Genomic DNA, 22470 nt, shown 5'->3' with positions numbered 1-22470 from the left:
TGGCTTTTGATTGAGCAGGCTTTAGACAGGAAATTGTATGCTCACGTGTTGAAAGTTTTACTGATGTTAGATCCGATGGGGAAGCTGACTGCGCAGCCCCAAATGCCAAGCACTTAGTGCATGGCTGTGCTTTGATATAAGCAACCTAATAACATAAACTAATTCATGTGAAGCGGAACAGACCACAGTGTTAAAATAAAATATTTTTTAAATTTAAGATGTTAAGCTGTTGGCTAATGCCTCTGTATTTAGAAGAGGAGCATGTGGGTTTAGCTTAGGGACAAGAGTTGAATGGTCTACTGTTCAATGTATAGCAGAGATGACAGTTACTTGAAGTTACATATTATATATTATTTTTGTTTTCCAGGATGTGACCTAAAATGAATTCTGATTCTGAAGGTCCTCTGAAAAATATGCAGTGCTTGAATGTTTGCTAAGGACTAGTAAGTGACTGATCTCATATTTGGACTATATATACCTGAACATTTTTAAAGCTACAGTTTAGTATATGAGAAGCATGTACTTAAAAAAAAGAAAAGGATGGGAGGGAAGAAAGAAGAAAAAAACCCAACTCAAACCAAAAGCCTTACTGCACCACTGCCAGAAAGTGAAATTGCTGCTTATATTCTTGTGGATTCCTGTCTATGTAAGTGGAAACATCAGTTGTTTCTGTGGTCAGTCTTAGAGCAAAAGAATCTCTGCATAATATCAATAATATTTTTAATCAGAAATTTCAATACTTTTGATACTTTTTTGTGTGTATTTGAGGGAGATACGATGTTGAAATAACAAATTTGCAATAATTATACTGAGTTGCAGAATGGAATATCCTGTATTTTTACTTTTTACCAAAATTTCAGTGTTGCAGTCTGCATCTTGCAAAAATGTGTGACTTATATCTTGTGTTTTAGGACGGAGGATTCTATTTAATATTCTAACATTATATAAAATTCCAGGGCATGCTCATGATTCATTGAAATGAACTTGTTTGGTTTAATTCCTTGTAACTGGCTTACTTTGAGTAATGCTAAGTTCTGCTTAGTCAATTTCTCAAACAAGAAATCAGCTCAGACAGAAGAGCTTCCAAGGATGCAAAATACCATAAGTACACATACTTAATATAGGAAAAACTTGGTGGTTTCGTAGGACCAATGAAGTATTTAAAATGTTTTCATGCAAAAAAACATTATGTAGGAAAATATTTTGGAGATGTTTTAAATTAGTATTGTATAGTTGTGCATTTTGGAGGGTAGTCAAGTTTCAGTGAAACAGATAGAGAAACTAAATCTGAAGCATGTAATTGTTGGTATTTTTGGGCCCCCTGCTAGGACATAACCTTCTCACTTGCCACTTCTCCTGTTTGCTGGATAGGTCTTTCATCTACCAGCTACTGAGAGCAGTGGCATGAGGGAATCATGCTTGAGCTGGTCAAGGAAATGAGTGCATTGAAAGACAAGAGAGCAGAAAGCAATCTAAGGAATATTAAATTAGTGGCTTTTTAAATTCTGTGGGGGTGAGTTGAGTAAGATGAGGGAAGAAATTGTTGTATCAAACTGAAAACTTTCTGCTTACTGTGCTTAGTAATTACAATGTCATTTTGGCTTGAATGCACTGTAGGAAAAGGCTTAAGAAACTTTCCCCATTGCAAACAAACTGTATTGTTGGCATGTGCATCGTTTTCTTGTTATTCCAGGGTGGAATTTTAGAAGACAATGGATTTTACCCTGTCAAAATACTGAAGCCCTGGCAGGTTGGACACTGCTACTCATAAACATTCATGGTTTCTTAAAAAAAATCTATGGTTTTGTTTGGAAGGCCATACATATGCTGTTGCAATAGATGGATTAGTAATTACTGGAACTATTTTATCTGCCATGTGCAAAACCCAGTACCTTTTTAACAACCCATTTGTGCTTTTCACTGAGAAGTGAATAGACATTAAAAGTGTATGGTACATTGCAAAGGGTGTAAGCATGAGCACCTTAATAATAAGGGCTGGTGGTTTTTTCACCAGAGCTACTGCTGAGCAAGAATATCTTTGTTATTTTCTGTTTTCTTGAATTGAGAAGAAGGTAAATTTAAGATTATAAGATTTAAGATTATACATGTGAAGACGTTGCAAATAATCATGAAAGTTTGGAACTTTTGCTCCAAATATTGCTGCCTACAGTTCCACTCAACTGGTGGGATTAGAAGCATCATGATAGAGTGGTTCATTATTGCTACAATCAATGGAATTAAACAGTGCCTTGCTTTGAAGACTTTGTTTTTGGTCATTTATAGTGATCTAAAATTTAATAGAATTTCTTGCATTTGCCCAGTTTTATGTAGTAACTGAGCTATTCAGTCACATTAAGCTAGCTTTTAGATTTATTTTAATCATGCAAATAAGAAAGAATTTCACTCTAATTCTTTTCTTTAAAAAATGCTTCATTTAGGTAAATAGTATTGTGTGGTATCACTAGCAGAGAACTCTTTCTAGCCAGCTTTAGTGGTTCATAAGCCAGAAATAGCGTTGCTGCCTATTAGCTCAGAGAGTAAGTTTACAAAGATGCCTGTGTGTTATTTTTTTTTGCTTTTAGTAGGAAAAATACATAAACGTTTCAACTTTTGAAACCTGTGTTTCAGAGCTGTGTTTTGAAATAAGTAGCTTCAGGAAGACTCCCGAAACCCCCAAAATAGCCTTCCTTTTGGAAAAACTTTTTAGCCCACTAGAAATTACAAGTTCAACTTCAATAAAGAAATATATCATCTGGTACTTTCAAAACTTGTGATTTCTTTCATTAACTCACTGAGGAGTTAATAATGAAAGAAATTGCTTCTTTTGCAAATACTTCCTGTATCTGAGAAATTAGTTTGACTGTTAAGAATTTGTACTGTAAATCTATCTGTATTGGGAAGCAGCTTCTGTAATTTCCTTAGCTAAACAGTTACAGAGTTGTTTTATGTGTGACCCGCCTGTGCAGCTTGTAATGATCTTAGCGAAAGGAAAATGCGTGTGCAGCAACTCTGCAGCTTCAGGCCTGAATAAACTACCAACAGCTACTTGGCTGTAAGAGTAGGGAAACTGTCTATGCAAATTACTGATTTTTCCTTCCTTGTCCAAGCTCGTATATTTATCATGTTTCTGAGACAAATTGTTGTAATTTTTGTTTTTCTATTTAATTATGTTGTGAGTTATCTCTCAGTACAAGTAGATGTTAAACCAGAAATTACATTTCTATTTTAAATCATTTAAAACAACCATGTAACCTTCAAAATTATGATATAGTGAAATGTCTATCCTAGCTCAAATTTTTAACTGCTTAATGTGTTTCAAATTCTTCCTTATCTTGAACAGAATTTACTCTTGGGTTCAGACATACTTGTTATGTCCACATCTTTCCTGAGTTAGCCTTAAGACTTACATTTTAAGCTCTTCCTTTCTCTTTCCACATTAGCTCTTAAACCTTCAGCTCTGACTGTACTCAGCCTGTAAATGTAGTTAGGGAGGGAGGCAGCAATCCTGGAAGTGTGTGCAGGTGTCACCTACAGCATGCCTGAAGATGCAGCCTCAGCTGTGAGGTCTGTAGACATAAGACCTTGAGTAATATGTAATGCTGAGTATCAGGTAATCAACTGCTTTTTGCATGATCATAAGCTGTTTTTATAATCTCTTTTTTTTCAACTGCTTACTTGTTCAGATGAGTAGTTTTTCATTCAGCTAAATGACGCTAATTGAAGGAAATACGATCCCTGCAGTTGTCCCGTTCTGTACTGGCATCTAGTGGCCTAACAGTGTATTTTTCTTGAACTTTATGTAAAGCAGGCCACTACGGATGTATTGTTTTTTTTTTTTTTTTTTTTGCCCTGGAGAAATACATGAATGGATAAAGGTCTTCAGACTTGTTCTTCCATCTCTGGGTTTGTCTTATTCATCCTGTTTCTTTAGCAAATTTTTATGTGTAAGACCAAGTTCCTATCTGTACAGTTCATGCCCATAGTACAGAGGTAGGCATCTTTTGTAATTTTTATTTCAAATGGAAGATTATATTTGATCGTTGGGTTTAATTCTGTTGTCATTTAAAAAACATGTTATCCTTCCTTTTGTAATATATATCGATTGGCATGAAGAGTGGTTATGATAGAATTTTATGTTAAGCATTGTAACATTTTATTAGCTGCAAAGAGAATTTTTACTTTAAAAAGATGCCATTTTATTTCTGGGCTTTTTGCATGTGCTAGAGTAATCTAGTCCTTTGTCCTGTCTAGCTTTCAGAATTTTGTACTGCTGTAGGAAGAATGTTCTTTAAAATTCTAAGTGTGTAGAATTAAAAGCTTCCATGCTGCTTCATGCAAATCTGTTCTTGTGTGTCTTTGTCCTTTCAGTTTAGACTTAAGAAGAAACTACAGCAGATATCCCCTCCCCCCCCCGCCTGCTGACAAGAAGCCAATAGGCAAAAATTCAGTCAGTCAAGTAATACAAAAAGTATTATGACACACTCACACACTTCTCCAAAGTAATGCACAGCCGTTTTTTTTTTTTTTTTTCCTTAGGTATCTTGTCCTGGAAGCAGTTAGTTAATTGGGTACCCTTTGAGGGGTTGATTGTCTTTGCTGCAAGTTTACACTGCTGACTTGTGTTTAACTAACTTCTTGTTCAAGAGGGTGCTCATATTCTGTTCTGCAGAGCTTCTTGAGCCAACTGGCCACCAGCCTCTGATAAACTTAACATAAACTTCATTTAGTTCTATCAGTTCCTTGTCCTTATGGTATGTTATCACTGACTCCTCGGAATTTGGTCATCTCAGGACAGTTTCTTTTAACAGTTGTCATAATGGTAGTTTTTGCTTGTAGAGACAAAGAACTTTTTCTGTGAAAGATTTCTTAATGCTTGGGTTATGTTAAGCAAAAAGGTTCTCTCTAACTGACAAGTCTAACTCTATTAACTAAATATTTAGCACCATTTGTTGCCACTGCTGTGCAGGGTAAAGAACTGAAGTCTGAACTAGAATTCAGTAAGTGAAATTTACACTTAATTTGGAAATTTCTGTAAGAAGGATAAAACAGTGCTTAATTTCTAACTGCCGAGATCTGTTTTGTCTCGTTGTAGTTAGAAGACCAAAACCAATTTTTTACATCTTTTTATAGTTCTAGTTATGTTCTAAAATACTCCAACTAGATACATAGCATAGATCCATTAAATTTTTTTCCTCCCTCAGCATGTTGTTGATCCTAGCATAGCAGGAGCTCACATGGCTTTCTTCTCTCATCTGTGTCTCTGCTCCTTTTTTCTCTTGGGAGTGAGGGGAGATGAGTGTCATTTTATATATATATATATATATATAATATATAGATTATATATATATATATAATATATATATAATCTGCCAGGTTTGTTTAATGTAACTAAACTTTGACAAAATCGCCTGATATTTTATTGGGTTATGGCCCAGTCTTTGCTGCAGAAGCAATAGAAATGAAAGACAGTTGAAGTCTTTGCTTGTCTTGGCCTCAAAGTTTTAGAAAACTGTATGGATTTTAGAAGATTTAGCAAGAGATGTGAAAACTATAGTAACCGGTAAAGATGGTAATAGTAATCTACTGGATTTATGTAGAGATGAGTGTGAAACTCCTGATGAGTATGAAGCTCCCTCATATACTCCTAAGGATGAAAATTATTTGTTTCTGCAACTGTGTTTTGGTATAACATTAATTTATTGCTTTCTTTTCAGGTTATCTAAATATATGATTAAATACTGAGAATTTCTTTTTTTTAGACAAATTGCAGCTATACTGTGGTCCCAGTTTAATGGTGCAAATTTTAAATATCTCTGAAAAAAATTAAATGCATTTTTAACCTTCACTTTTGCTTAGAGTGATAGAAAGCTTTAATAAACTGTGTTTTGGCTAAATAAAGGATAGATTTAAAAGAAAGGTAAACAAACATTTTTTAGTAGCAAAATGTTTATGGATTTGCATTAAGAAAACTCACTTGTAAATCTGATAAAAATAAATTAGTTATCTGGATAAGTTCTCTGCATTTTGAATTAGTATTTGGAGCATTTTATTCATAATTATTATGTCATTGCTTTTAGCTGCTGATGCAAGGTCAAGATGAGCGGATTAGGAGAAAACTCCTTAGACAGTTTGACTAATGAGTCAAGGAAGCGCAAGCCATTGCCCTGTGATACACAAGGTGCAAGGTACGTTTATATTGAACTTAACTGGTATTTAATAAGTTTTTTAAAATACTTTTCAAATTTGCATTGCAACTTAGAGTAAGTTCTAACTAAGGAATTTTAAAGGCGTCATCTTATATCTGGCAACTGATTTGACAGGCCTTCTTTCAGGCGGTTACATTTATCAAAGAATACTGCAAGAGGTTGAGCTTTTTGCTGATTTGTTCGTACTTCCGTTTCATTTAAGTTCATCTTAAATTTTTGACAATCTATGCTATCTTCCTGCCCCTCAGCCAACTCTCTCGGATACTGTTGTCTGAGGGACTCAGTTTTCTGTTCCCCACGAGCTTCATTGCTCTCCATCACGTTAAGATTCTTTTTTTCTTTCATGTTTCTTCTTCCCATAGAGCATTAACTTGCTTTAAATTTGTTGTCAGGCATTGTGTGTACTAATATTTGTCCCTTTTATATATACATCCCCAGTGCCTCATGCCAATTGCCTTCATCATTATAAGAGATCATGTATTATGAGAACCTTAAATGCTTCTACTGTGTCCCAGTGTCTTTTTATGAGTGTCCTCCATCCAATTTTCTCTTTCCCTTTCTACAGTGTCTCTCATGCAGGAGTTTTTCAGATTTTCACCCTTCATTAGTTTTCTTTATCTTTCAAGCTCCTGCTTTGTTATGTGTTTGTTTTCTTCAGTGTTGATCCATGCATACTTTCCTAACTCCTTTACTTGGTTTCTTCTCAAAGAATGATTATTCTCTTTCAATTACCTTGATGTGTCCATTCTTACCCCTGCCCCGAGTCCTTCTTTTTCTATTCTTGCCATATTGTGTGTGACATTTCTCCCTGTTGGTTTAGGCTGTAGACTTTACTCAGCACATTAACCTGGGTAGGAAGAAGAATTTGAGAGAGACATTTTATCCAGCAACATTAGATTGTCTGGGATTCTGCTTTTCTAGCATGTTGAGATGGCATTTAGGTCCTGATGCCTAGAACTGTATGAGATATCACCTTCTGTAATCATCTCTTTACAATCAAACTGAAGAGAGTTAATAGAACACTAAAATTTAGTTTTGTTTGTCTAGTAAATTTTAAGCAACTGTAAAGCAATTTCTAAGATTAAAATATACTTTCTATATGAGTGCTATAATTGTATAACAAAAGCAGCTGCTCTTTTCATTAAATCTGACAGTAAAAGAGTAAAAACAGGAGGTTTTTTTTATTAATAGGTTTCTTCTGTTCTCATGATATCAATTTGTACTTAAAATTCTTAAAAAATATGCAAACCAAACACAAACCCCAAACCAAACAGCAGTGTAACAAAACACACACATTTACCCTTCAGATTCATGTTTGTTGGAAGAAAAACTGCTGCCTAGGTTTAATGGGTGGGTGTTAAGTGAAGTACATTACTGTCCACAGAGTGAGCGCAGGTTTTGTATAGGTATATAAGTGTACAAAATAATGTTTTTGATTCCTAGTCTGGTCTGCAGTGGTGAGAAGCGTCGACGTGAGCAGGAAAGCAAATACATTGAAGAACTGGCTGAGCTGATATCTGCTAATCTGAGTGACATTGACAATTTCAATGTCAAACCAGACAAATGTGCTATCTTAAAAGAAACTGTGAGACAGATTCGACAAATAAAAGAGCAAGGTACAGTTCCCTGCTAAGTAAAAATTAATAGTTTAATTACATTGTGATTCTTTTTTTGTAGCAATAGTTGCTTGGGAAATTTAGTGTTTTTCACTATAGCATGTAACTGAGCAGGTCTTTGGACTTTGACTTGATTCAAACCTTAAATGAGCCTTAAGTCATTTTCTATTTAAAAGTAAACAAGTATTTATCATCACTTTTTATTGGGAATCAGGATTTTAAAACCTTGTATGGCCTTTCTTACCAGTTTTGTATCACAGACAAGTTAAAAAAAGAGGAGATGGTACTCTACCATCTGCTTGTACTCTATTCCAAATACTCACTGGTATGAAGAATACATGCCATTGCCTTTCACTTCAAGAAAACCTATCCTTTTCTTATGGGCAAGTCTCCAATCAGAGATAGTGATTTTTATGGATTTTTTAAATTGCTTTTTTAGTGTGATTGAATGTATTCAGAATATAGCAAACTCAACAAAGGAGAAAGAAGCAATGCATCATATCTGGGTAAATTCTGTCAGCTAGGGTAAACCCAAGTGATATAATAATTTTTTTTAATCAACAGGTGTATGCAAAGCCCGCGTTTTGAAATATGAAATGAGGAGTATATATAATTTATTTTCTTAAACACCACTCCACCCCCATCTCTACCTCCCAATGACTAGCCTCCCAAGCAGTATTAGAAAAACTGAATGTGCTGTGTGTATCTTATCTCTTGCGGTAAATTGCCACATCTTATGCTAAACCAATTTTCCAAAATCATCCTCTGTTTTTAAGGTTTTTTTGTAGTGTCATTGAGTGTATTCTAATATTTCATTATAGAGTAGAGATCTTGTACTCCTCTTGTGGTCTGCTTAACCAGCCAGCAAGTACCATAAAATAAAGCTCAAGGTGTTTTTTCTGTAATTTTGCTGCATGGCATGGATTCCCATTCCACCTTCCCCTGCGATAAATTGACTTAGGATATTTTGATTATTTAAATATAACTTTATTATACGCTTGTACACACTTACACACACGTATATACACATACAGGCACACAGCTGTTAACATGAATCAAAGCCTTTTTGTAGAACAGTGGTGATGGCATCTGAAGACTGTGACCAATGAGATGATCAAAATAAAAACATAAGATAGAGATATATGAGGGTTTTTAATGTCTGTTGAAAGACTCAGCAGGTATTCATCAGGCAGTGAAAAACAACAAGAAATGTTCACAAAGCAAGTTCATCATGTCAGCTTCAACTGCCAAGTCAATTTATGTGAGCAAAGACTTTGGCATTATGTGGCCATGAAATATTTTCTGGTCTTAGTGACCAACAGTATGTGAGCCCTCCTCTCTCATTTGTGCTTCTTTTTGCCTTTATTTCACATTCTCCCTAGGATCTGACTCAAAATATTAAAATGTGGCTATCACATGAAAAGTTACTTTACAAAAATGTATCTTTTGGCTTTCAGGAAAAACAGTTTCTAATGATGATGACGTTCAGAAAGCTGATGTATCATCCACGGGTCAAGGAGTTATTGACAAGGATTCATTGGGACCTCTTTTATTACAGGCAAGTACAAATTAGGCCCTAGTAAACCCATATGGAACCAAATAATTATGGCAGGGGAAAATATTACAATAAAGTATGCAATCCTGTGGTAATAAAATAGTATGCAAGCAACATGCAGAAGTATGTTTGAAAGGTTCAAGATTAAAATCTATCATGTTTTCTTAATTTTGCTGAAATTCTCTGTAGAAGGAAATAGAATAGCCTTTGACTTTTTCTAATGTTCCTATACTTCATTAGCAAATTACTACTGAAGCAATGCTTATTTGTACAAGGAATACTTTATTTCTTGTAGGGGATAGACATTAAATGGAGGAGTTTTTGCGAGGAGAGGTTTGTTATGTGTGTGTCTACATTTGTGTTACTAAATTATGAAGCATTCATATTAATGTTGCCGTCAAGTAAAAAAACCCAAGATTAATAGTAAACAAAGGTACATAGCAGATAGCATTTCTTTATGCCTAGAAAACCAATCTGATATATACAAGTTCACGAAAGCATTTTTGAAGCTTAGTTTTTTAACATAGATACTGAATTTCTCTTTCAGTTAAGAACATACAGTATTTGGCTAGATCCTCCTATCTCATCACTTGATAGTGGAAATGTCTTCATGTTCATGACTCTCTGCTTGTTTCTACTGAACTTCTTGTTTCAATTTGCTAACTATTGAATTAATGGTACAAATTCGTGATCTAGTGTTCATATGAAGAAGACTGGTTATCAATGTGAAAGCTGAATGGAATATCACATGGACATATTAATTACTATTATTTAATTAATTCCCTACCAGACACACTTTTCCTCAAAGAAGAATTTAAAACTTCATCTCTATCCTTAAAAATAAGTGAATATATTATAAATTGACATTTATCACTCACACAATATTTGAAATTAAATTATGTTGAGAATTAGTTGATATGTCTTACATGCTATGTTGTCATGTTAATATTTAGGCATTGGATGGCTTCCTCTTTGTTGTAAATCGAGATGGGAACATAGTATTTGTATCAGAAAATGTCACACAGTATCTGCAGTATAAACAAGAAGATTTGGTTAATACAAGTGTGTATGGTATCTTGCATGAAGAAGACCGGAAGGACTTTCTTAAAAACTTACCTACATCTTCAGGTAGTAAAAGTTTATCTACTACACTTACTAGACTATTTGAAAACAATCAAAGAATACAAAAATACCTCATAAAGGATAACCTTTCCAAACGTATTACTTATATAAAGAATATTTTACTACAAGAATATCTTAATCTTGATAAATATTACTGTGTTTTTACAATAGCATGCCATCAGAAATAAATGTGCCGGAAATTCACACTTTACTTTAGCCTTTGCATTTTGTTTACCTATAACTTTAAAAGAGCGACACTAAAGGAACACCTTCCCTAATACCACAAAGGCTGGCTAAAGGAACTGCTTGTTTTTAAAATATGTCAGTGACTTCCCAGCACTCCTTCAAGTGACTGAAAGTGTCATGCAAAAGAAAGAGTGTTTTTTCCCTTGGTTCTCCATATTCCTACTTTTATACCAAGCTATATTGATGGTATATTGAGAAGGCATCTTAAAATATTCTTTATTATCTGTAATCTAGGAACATGGTATCTAGATTAAGAAGAATCAGTTTTGTGTTGATTGTATCTAAAAATCTATATGAATTCTTACTGTGTTCTTTTAAGTTAATGGAGTTTCTTGGAGTAATGAAGCACCTCGGCAGAAGAGCCATACATTCAATTGCCGGATGATGGTGAAAAGCTCTCATGACCTCTTTGAAGATGTAGGTGGCTACCAGGATATACGTCAAAGATATGAAACTATGCAGTGCTTCGCTTTATCGCAGCCAAGAGCTATGATGGAAGAGGGGGAAGGTAGGAATTTTTGTGGAATTGTCATGCATAGAAATTTCTGTAAAAAGCTCTTTGGTGTTTAGCAAACCATTTTCAAGAAAGAAGCAGCTTTAATCCTTACTCTCTGTACTTCCATCGTAACAACAAAAGATGCTTCAGCTATTTCATTAGATTCTTCAACACAGTAAAACATGGGATGATGAAAGAAGAAACATTCTTTTTTAAATACAGATTTGCAGTCCTGCATGATTTGTGTGGCGCGTCGTATCACAACTGCAGAAAGGGTGTTTCCAGCAAATCCAGAGAGCTTTATTACAAGACATGATCTTTCAGGTAGGAAGTATACCCAAGAGGAAGGTATGAAGGAGTCTTCTTTGTCCATGTGCTCTTGTTTTAAATAAATGGAGTGTGTATGGTGTATATGGAGTGACTAACAGAATTCATACTGAGAATTCCCAACTGCTTTTTTCAATATACCATTGTTGGTAGTGAGATGCAATAAAACCTGTGGGAGGCATTTTCTTCTCTATGTGACTGTTTGGTAGGTTGGTAAAAAGCATTACTTGTGTTTTAGCTAGCATTTCAAGTGGTTGTCGTTCTGCTTTCCTTTATGTGGAAGATGTGTTTTAGGTTGTAACTGGAAGTCCTTTAGAATGTTTATATTTTATACATGAACTAATATTTAAAGTGGCTTATGCTGTTTAAATTGAAAGAGTTGTATAATCTAAGTGGGACTTTGTCTTTATGATGTTCATTTGATGTAGTTGGTCGCTATTTTTAAAAATTTTACTCTGTGTGCATCCCTTAGGTGCCCATAACCAGAGATGTAAGTTACTGTTTTCTAAAGCTCTGACATTGACCTGTGGGGGATTAGCTTCCTCTTACTCAGTTACATAAATCCCTTTGAATAGTGATGCTTTAACAAGCAGCATCATATTCTCATATGGCAGACAATTCATAAATGTAATTTCTGCATGATCAGAATTTGGTGATTAAAAGGGTTATATTGGAGCTTTATGAAATGCACTATATTTATACAAAAAGAATTGCTGCAGTCATAAAGAGTTTAACTTGTATATTTTCTTTCCTGTTAAGGCAAACTTGTCAACATTGATACAAACTCATTACGATCTTCCATGAGACCTGGCTTTGAAGATATAATTCGTCGCTGTATTCAGAGATTCTTATGCAACAATGACGGGCAGTCATGGTCAAATAAACGCCACTATCACGAAGGTAAAAATCAGTTTACAATGTTTGGGTCACATTGCTTCTCCTAGGAGCTGCATTTTTTTCTGGAGGAAAAAAAAAAAAAGCTTGATTCTGCCTGTGTTCCTTTTTTTCCATGGTTTTTGTTAATTACTGTGATTCATTTACAAGCTGAAGAAGGATGACCTCCTGAGAATGAGGAATTCTGCTGGAAGTTGCTTGGTTTTTTCAATGTGTTTGTTTTGGAAATTAACATGGAAAATACCAGATACATGATCTGGGGTCCTCAAGGAAGCTGTTTTTCCACAGATGGATACAGCAATGACAGAGACAATTATATTTCTATGATGATATGTCATCTTTAATTATCATTATATTGTTATTTTTGGTTAATGTTAGTTTGATATTATTTTATTTCACTCTTTCCTTTGTTAAAGAGCCACTCTTTGAAAGCGATAACAGTTGTGTTGATGCTTTTTTCTTATTCTCAAGACACAGGGCTCAAAATATTTTGAGTGTTCTAGTGCCACATATTTTGTAATGCTAATTTGATAACCTTGATAGATAAGTGAAGTACAGCCACAGTCTTTGGAAGAAAGATAATGTTTTCTAATTATTCCAAACTCTAGTATTTTTGAAGGATTTACAAAGTAATTCAAGCACAGGTGATTTTAAATAAAGAGAAACTCATACTGTCAAGAAAATGGATTTTCCATTCAGTTGGAAGTTCTTCAACATGACTGATCAAATGAATCCTAAATTAACAAAAGACTTGAAGCTTAATTTAAAACCAGTAGTTTCTTTTTGATTGAAGCAAACTTAAAAATTCTTCCCCAAGCAGGAGCCATGGACTGTATAATCTAGCCTTGGAAGTCTGTTAACAAATGCAGAACTTTGCCAGTTGTGTCTGGTGAGCACAAAATATTGCAGCATCAAAATAATTTTGTTTGCTTTTATTTTCCCTCTATTGACAGAGGAGAAATAGTGAAATACTTCCTTTTTCTCTGTATATGTTTTGTGTAGGTCTTATTTATTTATCCATTCATTTATTGATTCATTTCTTTTTTCATTTATTTATTTTTAAAGCTTTTTGTGGTTTTTTTTTGGGGAGGGAGGTAATCTTCAGTAAATGAAAGGTAGTATGCCAAAAATACCTTATAATTCATACTGATAATTCTTGAGATTTTAATATTAACTATATTTGTGTATTCCCTTTACAGCTTATACGCAAGGTCATGCTGAAACCCCATTGTATAGATTTTCTTTAGCGGATGGTACAATAGTGACAGCACAAACGAAGAGTAAACTGTTTCGAAATCCTGTAACTAATGACCGCCATGGATTTGTCTCTACCCACTTTCTTCAGAGGTGAACTTAGTAGTATCTGTTTATGATTTAAGTGTCACAGTTTAAAAAAATACATCTGACCTTGAAGACAACCTGAGAAAAATAGCATAGTAAAATATTTTACCTGATTAAAACTCAGATGGGGAATAATTTGGGAAACAGCTGCATAGCATGCAAATAAATGTGTAAACCTCACAGAATCCCATTTTAACTATGTGGCAGAAAGACAGTCACAGTCAAAAGAGAATTTTTTTCTCAATACCTGCTCAAAGCCTATGCTATATTTATATTAGTCTTTTGTGGTAGCATTGATGAAACACTGAAAATGCTCAGTCATGTGCTTTTGCAGACCAATTGAAAAGACGACAAAACCCTCTCAGATGCATAATCAATAACTGAAATGTACCTTAGGTAGTATTTCCTATGATCTGTTCTTGTTCTTTGCAAAAATAGTTGAAATGTCACTTTGGAGGGACTCTGTCTCCTGGCATTAGAGCGCCTCCAGATGCTCTAAAATTAGTAAACTGAGCTTGTTAAGGATCACACACTGCTAATGTGCAGAGTAGAATGGTATCAGGCACTGACTCAGGAAGGGAATGAAAGAAGGAGGATCTTAAAATGGATAAATCTGATTAATAATCTGATCGTTGATAAAACCTTTTGAGGCAGTGATACTGTATGTCCTTATAACTCAAAGCCTTCAAAGGATCAAACATTTCTGTAGTAAATAAATGAATGTCGTGGCTTAGTTCTGCTTTTGTGGAAGCTTGAATTCTCTCTGCTATTTTTTGGAAAAAATATTTGGGCAAATAATTAATAATGTATTTGTACCACATAATTCCAAATAAGGTTTTAATTTGTTTTCTTTGGGTTTCTGGGCCTGATGTTGAATTTACAGAGAACAAAATGGATATCGGCCAAATCCTAATTCTGTTGGGCAAAACATCAGAACACCTGTGACTGGAAACACAAACTCTGTTAATGGTCTTATGAACATGTCACCTGGTCAAGCCATGCCAATGCAGAGCAGAACCTATGGGATGGGAGATCCCAATGCAGTGGGTCAGCTCACCAGCACTCGATATGGAAGCCCTGGGAATATGGGGCCAGTGAACTCTGGAACTGGCTTGCAGTCCTCTGCTTATCAGAGTAACAGTTTTGGGTTAAATATAAGTAGCCCACCGCATGGCAGTCCTGGCTTAACTTCCAGCCAACAGAATCTAATGATATCTCCTAGGAATCGCGGGAGTCCAAAAATGAGTTCACACCAGTATTCTCCAGTTACAGGTATTTTATTTTTGCTATAAGCTCTTTTTTTTTTTTTTTTTTAAGCTATTTTTTCTCACTTTTATCTAAATTCCACCTTTCATCCATTTTAACTGTTCTATATGACCCTATATGTGTCACTTGAATGTAGTATACCTGACTTCATGTATTAACTCAATGTGGCAATCATACATAATCCAAAGGAAGAGTACACGTAGGCAGTACTGTAATCTAATAAGTTTGATCTCTGTCACATGATACAGGTATGCACTCGCCAATGGGATCTGCCAGCAACACTAGCAACAGCACTTTTTCTAGCAGTTCTCTCAGTGCTCTGCAAGCCATTAGTGAGGGTGTTGGAAATTCCCTTTTATCAACACTTTCTTCACCGGGTCCAAAATTGGATAATTCCCCAAACATTAGCGTAACTCAGCAAATTAAAACAAGTACCCAGGACTCCAAAAGCCCTTCTGGTTTGTATTGTGAACAAAACCAAGTGGAAAGTTCCATCTGCCAGTCAAACAGCAGAGATCTCTTTAGTGAAAAAGATAGTAAAGAGGGAAATCTGGAGGCATCTGAAAGTCAGAGAGGACCATCTGAGAGTAAAGGGCATAAAAAACTCCTTCAGCTACTTACGTGCTCCTCAGATGAAAGAGGACATTCTACAGCATCAAACTCGCCTTTAGACTCAAATTGTAAAGAATCTTCTACCAGTGTTACCAGTCCTTCTGGAGTTTCCTCATCAACATCTGCAGGGGTATCTTCCTCCTCAAACATGCATGGGTCGCTCCTCCAAGAGAAGCACAGGATTTTACATAAATTGTTGCAGAATGGTAATTCTCCAGCAGAGGTGGCCAAGATCACAGCTGAAGCTACTGGTAAAGACACATATCACGATGCTAGTAACTCAACCTCCTGTGGAGAAGGCACTGTCAAACAGGAACAACTAAGCCCAAAGAAGAAAGAAAACAATGCTTTACTAAGATATCTACTAGATAAAGATGATATTAAGGAACTGCCTTCCAAAGAGTTGAAGCCTAAAGTAGAATGTGTGGATAGTAAGATGGGACAATGCACAAGTTCTACAATTCCTACTTCAAGTCAAGAAAAAGAGATGAAAATAAAAATTGAGCCAGCAGAGAAGGTACAGTATAATGTAAAATTATGTCAGTGAGCTAACCAGTATTTTGCTATTAAGTGAACTACTAAATATAGAACACTCTACAGTGTGCATGTGTAAACATTTCTAAAAAGATTCTGTGGAAATGATGTGAAACAATAAACTTGGATTTAATTGTGAGTGAAAAAACACAAACAAAAAGAACAAGAGAATATATATATATATATATATATATATATATATATATATATAAAACCAAATCTGATGTCCTGAAGTCCCGGACTAATGTTTTTAAGTTATGGTATGATTAAGGCAATATTTGCACATTATTCCTTAAAATTAGATCTTAGCACGTGTTTGGTTTTATGGCTTAGTAGGAAATGGGCCCGTAACTGCCTCTGTACTTAGTTGGCAATGCAAGAGCAAAAGGTAAAACATGATTTTGTTTTGAAAATATAAACAATACACAAAAATGTGTAATATTTGAAATAGCCATGATTTGGTTTAGTTCATTCATTGGTTTTAGCACTATTTTTCTTTCTTTAAATGACGGAAAAAAAATATATATATCCAGCATTCAAATACATACATAATAAAATGTATAAGTGTATATATACATTTATTCATTTTATTATGAGCTGGAATTCTGAGAAATGTCATAATACAGAAAACTAGCACCATGGAGCAACTATTCTGAAATCAGCAGTACACTTGTTAGGAAGGAGATGTTCTTAAAATTATAATTTCTATTTAATTATTTTGTATTTAAGTCCTAAGATTTGGAACTTCATAGTAAACAACTATGAATGGTAGAATGGCAGAATTTACTGAAGATATATAGATTTCTTAGACCTTGAATTTCCCAAATCAGTAATAACTGGGTAAATTAAAAAAAAAAAAAATCACCACTTTTTTTTTGTATTACCTACTGGCTGATGATAAAACACCTTATAACATTGTTTGAATACTACTTATGGAAAAGTCACTATCAATTCTCTAGTAGTACACAACATGTAGTTTCAGTACTTGCGGCTGAGATGTAATTAAAATAATCAGAAAAGCTTCTTTCATGAAGATGTCGATCCACTATATATGAATTATTTTCTATTGAAGCTCTATCTGATTTAAATGCAAATTTGTAAAGTTAGGGCTCCAGCTGACGGGAAAAACCTGTGCTTAATTTTCATGTCTTGTTGTGTTCACGATTAGCTTTTTGTGAATGATATATACATTATTTATCACTGAATGGTACACATTCTCAATGTTTTTCACTCTCATTAGTGTTTTTATCTTTGTAACTTGTGATGTTTGAAATATTTATATTCAGGAGTGCTTTTCATTTTAGTTATGTGTGTTTTCTGCAAATTCTCTAAATTACCCAAAGAAAATCTCTAGAAAAAAGGAATCTAAATGATATCGGAATTTCTTTGGAAGTGAAAAGGTAGCTCCAGATAGTGTCAGTGAATTAAAACATTTGTCTCCCAGTCATATATTTTAAGATTAGCAAGGATCTAAGTAAAAATTGAATTATAGCCACATGAGAGTAAATAACCTTGGTATTTTACTGCATCATTTTCAGATGAATGGAGACTTGGATAATTTGGATGCAATTCTAGGTGATCTTACTAGTTCAGAGTTTTACAATAATGCTGTGTCTGCAAATGGAAATAACCCTGGAACAAAGCAAGCATTATTTCAAGGAAATGCCCTGTTGGGTAAGGAATTAAATCTACCCCCTGGTTTTAAAAGTAGGGTTTTCTTCTTACATGATGTAAACATAATGCACCCTCATACCCTTAGAGAATACCTTCTTCATCTCATATCTTCAAGGACAAATGTAATGCAAAATAGCTAATTATGCTTTCACAGGCTATTATGTACACTATTAACTGTCTTGACAGCACTTGCCTACTATATAGACAATGAATAATATTCAGTTCCTTGTTTTATGGTTTATTCTGGCTTTGTCTAATGTAGATTTCTCAGAGACAAGTCATCAGGAAAGATTTTTTGTGAGCTGTAAATTAAAACTGACAATTGTTATCCCTCGCTGATGACTAGGGATATATTATGGGATTGGTGACAAGCTTTTAATTTCTTTCTTATTCTGTGTAAAAATCTCGTGGCCAGTAAATTCTAATCACTACTGCTCCCTGACATCAAAAGGAATGCCCTTCCTTAGTAGGAGGGGAGGATAACCCAGCTGATAAACCAGCGTCATGGCATTTGTTGCTTTCTGTCATGACACTGGTCATCTCTTGATTAAATAGGGCAGTGGATTGCTGAGATAACCAAAGGAGGTGAAACATGGATAATGAAAAATATAAAACCAGGTACAAGAGCATGTAAGGTCACTGATACTATTGGCTGTGAAGCACAGTGATTTGTAGGTTAATTGTCATAGAGGACAATTAACCTACAAATGCTCAGGAACACACCGTGTCATTACAGAACTTAAATTGAAAGGCAGTTCTTTTTTTTGTGTAGGGCCACAGGGAACTGCCTTTTACTTTTTCTGCAAAAGGTCCTAACTATGTGTTTAAAATGGGAATTTTTGTTGTGAAAACGTAGGCAACAGAACTGTTCCTGGCTTGAGTAAGATCAAGTGTATGAGTTCATAAAGAGATGAGACTAATTTAAGTCATTAATAGCATATTTTATTTAAAATGTACAGTTGCATGCATCTTTTAATTCTTTAACAGGTGTGAAGAGTCCCCAGTCTGTGCAGACTACTCGCCCACCTTTTAACAGAGCCATGTCTTTAGACAGCCCTATGGGCTCAGGTGCTTCAGTGAGGAATGTCAATGCATTCTCCATGTTGCAAAAGCAAAACTTGATGAGTGGAAGTCCAAGAACGATTGAAAACCAAGAAAATTTTGGAGCAAATCTGGGTTTGTTGGTTGTATACAAACAGCTCTCATTGTAAAGGAAATAGCTTTAATGTAAAAAAAGTTGCAAGACTAAAATACAAATTTCAGTTTGAAGAAACTTTAACATTCAAGAATTTTAAATTTATCATCATTAATACTTCTGAATTATTATCTTAGCTAAAATGATAAGAACATAACAGTGTACTACCTGTGTCATTATTAGTACTTTACTATAAGTAGTTATATTATTTTTTACTATTTTGAGTTTTTAGTTTAACATGTGCTTTTGATATATAGAAACAAGAACAGTTCAGTGGCAGCCTGTCATTGTGAATTTTACATATATTTAGACTCGTATAGTTTTTTTGGTATGATTTAGAACTTGGCATGGTGAGCTCTAGATGCTTTTGTAGGACGTCAATCAATTGCTCTGACATTAGCAGGTGCGCTTGTATGAAATAGCAAAATAATTTGAAAACCAAAACGCATAATGTACTCCAGATAATAAATATTTGTCTTTTCTGTTCTTCATTATAGCAAGTGCTCCCCACAGAAATGTGGCGATGAATCAGCATCAGCCAGGAGACTGGGGTTTGCCAAACTCCAAAGTGAATGGACTGGAATCTGCAAGTTCTGCTGCAATGTTGAGACCAGGACCTGAATTTAGTACAACCCTTCCGAGGCCCCCAGCGGCTGGCTCTGTGCCTGGGCTGCCTGTTCGCTCTAACAGCATACCTGGTAGTAGGCCAATGCTGCAACAGCAAATGATTCACATGAGTAAGTTCTTAACTTCTTATTGTCCCATGTAACACTATTTCCCTGGTTTCTTAGTAAGCATTCATCATAAGAATCCTTGTCCTATTGGTAAAATGCTAGATTTTAATTTAAAGGCTTTTTGAGGTAGAGACTCTTATTGTTCCCTGTGACATTTAATGACTTTTTGGTGATGTTCTTATTTTCTTCTGGTGCTGTGTGTCTCATACACAGATAATTTGTTCTGGGTCCCAAGATTGGGTGGGGGAATAATTTATGTGTGTTTCTTTAGTGCAGTACTTCTTTGCTAAATTCCAGGAACTAAATGGCATCTATGATTCCATATGTAAAGATACGAGCATTGTGGTTAATTTAATTCATCCTATTTGATATGGATGCTTTTTTTTTTTTTTTACCCTCCTGTTAACTTCTTGGTAATCAATGTCTTTTAAAGTTTTTCTCTCAAGTATTTCAAAATTCTTTTTACATGGAGTAGCCAAATTTCATTTAAAGCCACATTGCAAATACTGTTTTTTCGAAATATTCTTATGTGCGTGAGCGAAAATAGGCTGTATGTATAAAATATGAACACTCTTAAAGCATGTGGGTTTTTTCTGTTTTATATGTCTAACAAAGGTTTAGTCTAGAGCTGAAGTTCTCCAGTCTATTATGCCAATACCAGTATGCCCCAAACCAGCTTAAGCAGATAGCATTCCTTTCTTACCATGGAAAGCTACCAAGGCTGTCACTAGTTCCCTTAAACAGACTTACTATTTCAATGCACCAAATGGATATAAGATTAAATACAGAAGAAATTTGTGCAGTTCTGACTAAGTCAGAATTTTCCAGCTTTGCTTCCTAGAAATCATTGATGCTAGGTGATTCATACAGATGCTGGGAAATAATGGGATGACATAAACTCTCCTATGTAGTGCTGTATGTCCCTGGATAGATAGAGGGAAAAAAGTACTCCCAAAGAGCAAAATGTTATGTACTGTATGTTTCTTTTAATTTCCACTCTGTATTGTAATTCAAAATGCCAGACTTTGATGTCACTATGACAGTGTGTATTTGCTGGTACCCAGATGTCATTGTCCAGAATTTTTGTTGGGGCTTTTTTCATGTAAGGTGCTGTGTCTTTCATGCTCCTGTTTAGAGACTAAAGGATTACCCTGCTCTAACAGGGTAGCAGGTCTAGATCACTGTCTGCTGTATTGAAATCTGTGGTCTATTTTAAATGTGAAATTATCTTGACTGTGAGTTCATGTTATGTATATGCTGTAAAACATAATAATGGAAAGCTCACAAAACTGCTTGACAATTTGTGTGATCATCCTAATTGAACAATAGGAGAGCAAGATGAGACCTTCAGCTTTTAAAAAGTACACAAATGTTTTACCTTGCAGGGCCAAATGAGATAAACATTGACATGGGAGGTAATCCCTATGGACAGCCTGGACCTTCTAACCAACCTGGATTGTGGCCTGACAATATGATGTCCATGGAGCAAGTGTCACGGGGTTCACAAAACAGGTAGAATAGGGGAAGGTTTTAAGGTAATTCTAAATACAAAACTGTCCGTCAGAAGAATGTAAGACCTGAAAATAAAATTGCGTAGCATACGCAGTGGGGATAACAGATTGGAGGCAGAATTCCACTTCTGGAATGTTTCAGAAATGTTTCCATTTTTGCTGGTGGTCTGACACTCAATATTTTTTAACCCAGCTCCACAAAAGTCATTGTTAACAAAATCTATCAATCCTTAAATTGGGAGGCACAGAAAAAAGACACGGGAGACTCTGAAATCATATCTCTGTGGCATATGACAAAACCAGGAGAAAACAGAATTTATATGTGTTTAAAGATGTATGGAAGGTGACTAGACATTTTAGGACATAAATTTTGAACTTAAGTTGTAAAGTCTTACTTTGGTTGTCTGGGTGACTATAATACTAAATCATACCCAGGTCAATATATTATATAAGAACAGTAGTTTTCCTTGTAATGGTTGTAATGAATTTCTTTACTGAAAGAGTGGTTAGGCATTGGAATGGGTTGTCGAGGGAGGGGGTGGAGACACCATTCCTAATGTGTTCAAGAAACAACTGGATGTTGCACTTAGTGCTCTAAGTGTGGTTGACAAGGTGGTATTCCCTCAAAGGATGGTCTCCATGATCTTGGAGGTCTTTTCCAACCTTATTGATTCTATGATTTTAGTGTTCTTTTTTTTATTTATAGACAATTAGTTAGAAACTCTTTGGATGATCTCTTATGTTCGGCACCAAATATGGAAGGCCAGAATGATGAAAGGGCACTTCTGGATCAGCTGCACACACTGTTGAGTAATACAGATGTCACAAGTCTGGAAGAAATTGACAGAGCACTAGGAATTCCTGATCTTGTAAACCAAGTAAGTAAACAGGTTTTTTTGCCATTTATTTTCCAAAGACCAATATAATTGTATTACTTTAAAAGAAAGTCAAGAGGGCCTCCTCATTTGCTTTGTTTCTTCACATCCTCATCTTCATATTCATACATATTTCCCTTAGGAAATGTTTATATTGACTCGTGATTTTCAGTGGAGGAGCTCAGTATGGATTAAATTTCTTTTGCATGACAAGAAATACAAAGTGGCATATTCTTACAGAAGTTTATTGTTTAATGCCTTGGTAT

At 35.0% G+C, this 22470-nt stretch overlaps 1 protein-coding gene across 11 annotated transcripts in view; it reads left to right on the top strand.

Moving 5' to 3' along the window:
- NCOA3 (nuclear receptor coactivator 3) overlaps window positions 1–22470 on the top strand; it is a 52470-nt gene that overhangs the window by 24861 nt on the left and 5139 nt on the right. For 8 of the 11 annotated variants that reach the window (XM_030231494.2, XM_030231497.2, XM_030231490.2 and 5 more), the window contains 16 exons: window positions 368–443; window positions 6078–6185; window positions 7650–7822; window positions 9280–9380; window positions 10331–10505; window positions 11065–11253; window positions 11464–11565; window positions 12328–12468; window positions 13662–13809; window positions 14687–15075; window positions 15318–16198; window positions 17754–17889; window positions 18877–19065; window positions 19582–19821; window positions 21204–21330; window positions 22036–22207. In XM_030231494.2, coding sequence (XP_030087354.2) covers window positions 6097–6185; window positions 7650–7822; window positions 9280–9380; window positions 10331–10505; window positions 11065–11253; window positions 11464–11565; window positions 12328–12468; window positions 13662–13809; window positions 14687–15075; window positions 15318–16198; window positions 17754–17889; window positions 18877–19065; window positions 19582–19821; window positions 21204–21330; window positions 22036–22207 — 3252 coding nt within the window. In that variant the 5' untranslated portion in view covers window positions 368–443; window positions 6078–6096. The other 3 variants (XM_030231493.2, XM_030231495.2, XM_030231496.2) reach the window with 2 other exon arrangements.

The sequence above is a fragment of the Serinus canaria genome, chromosome 20, assembly GCF_022539315.1.
Source record: "Serinus canaria isolate serCan28SL12 chromosome 20, serCan2020, whole genome shotgun sequence".
Classification (NCBI taxonomy): Eukaryota; Metazoa; Chordata; class Aves; order Passeriformes; family Fringillidae; genus Serinus; species Serinus canaria.
Note: the sequence above shows the minus strand (reverse complement) of the source record. Positions and strands in the feature narration are given on the sequence as shown.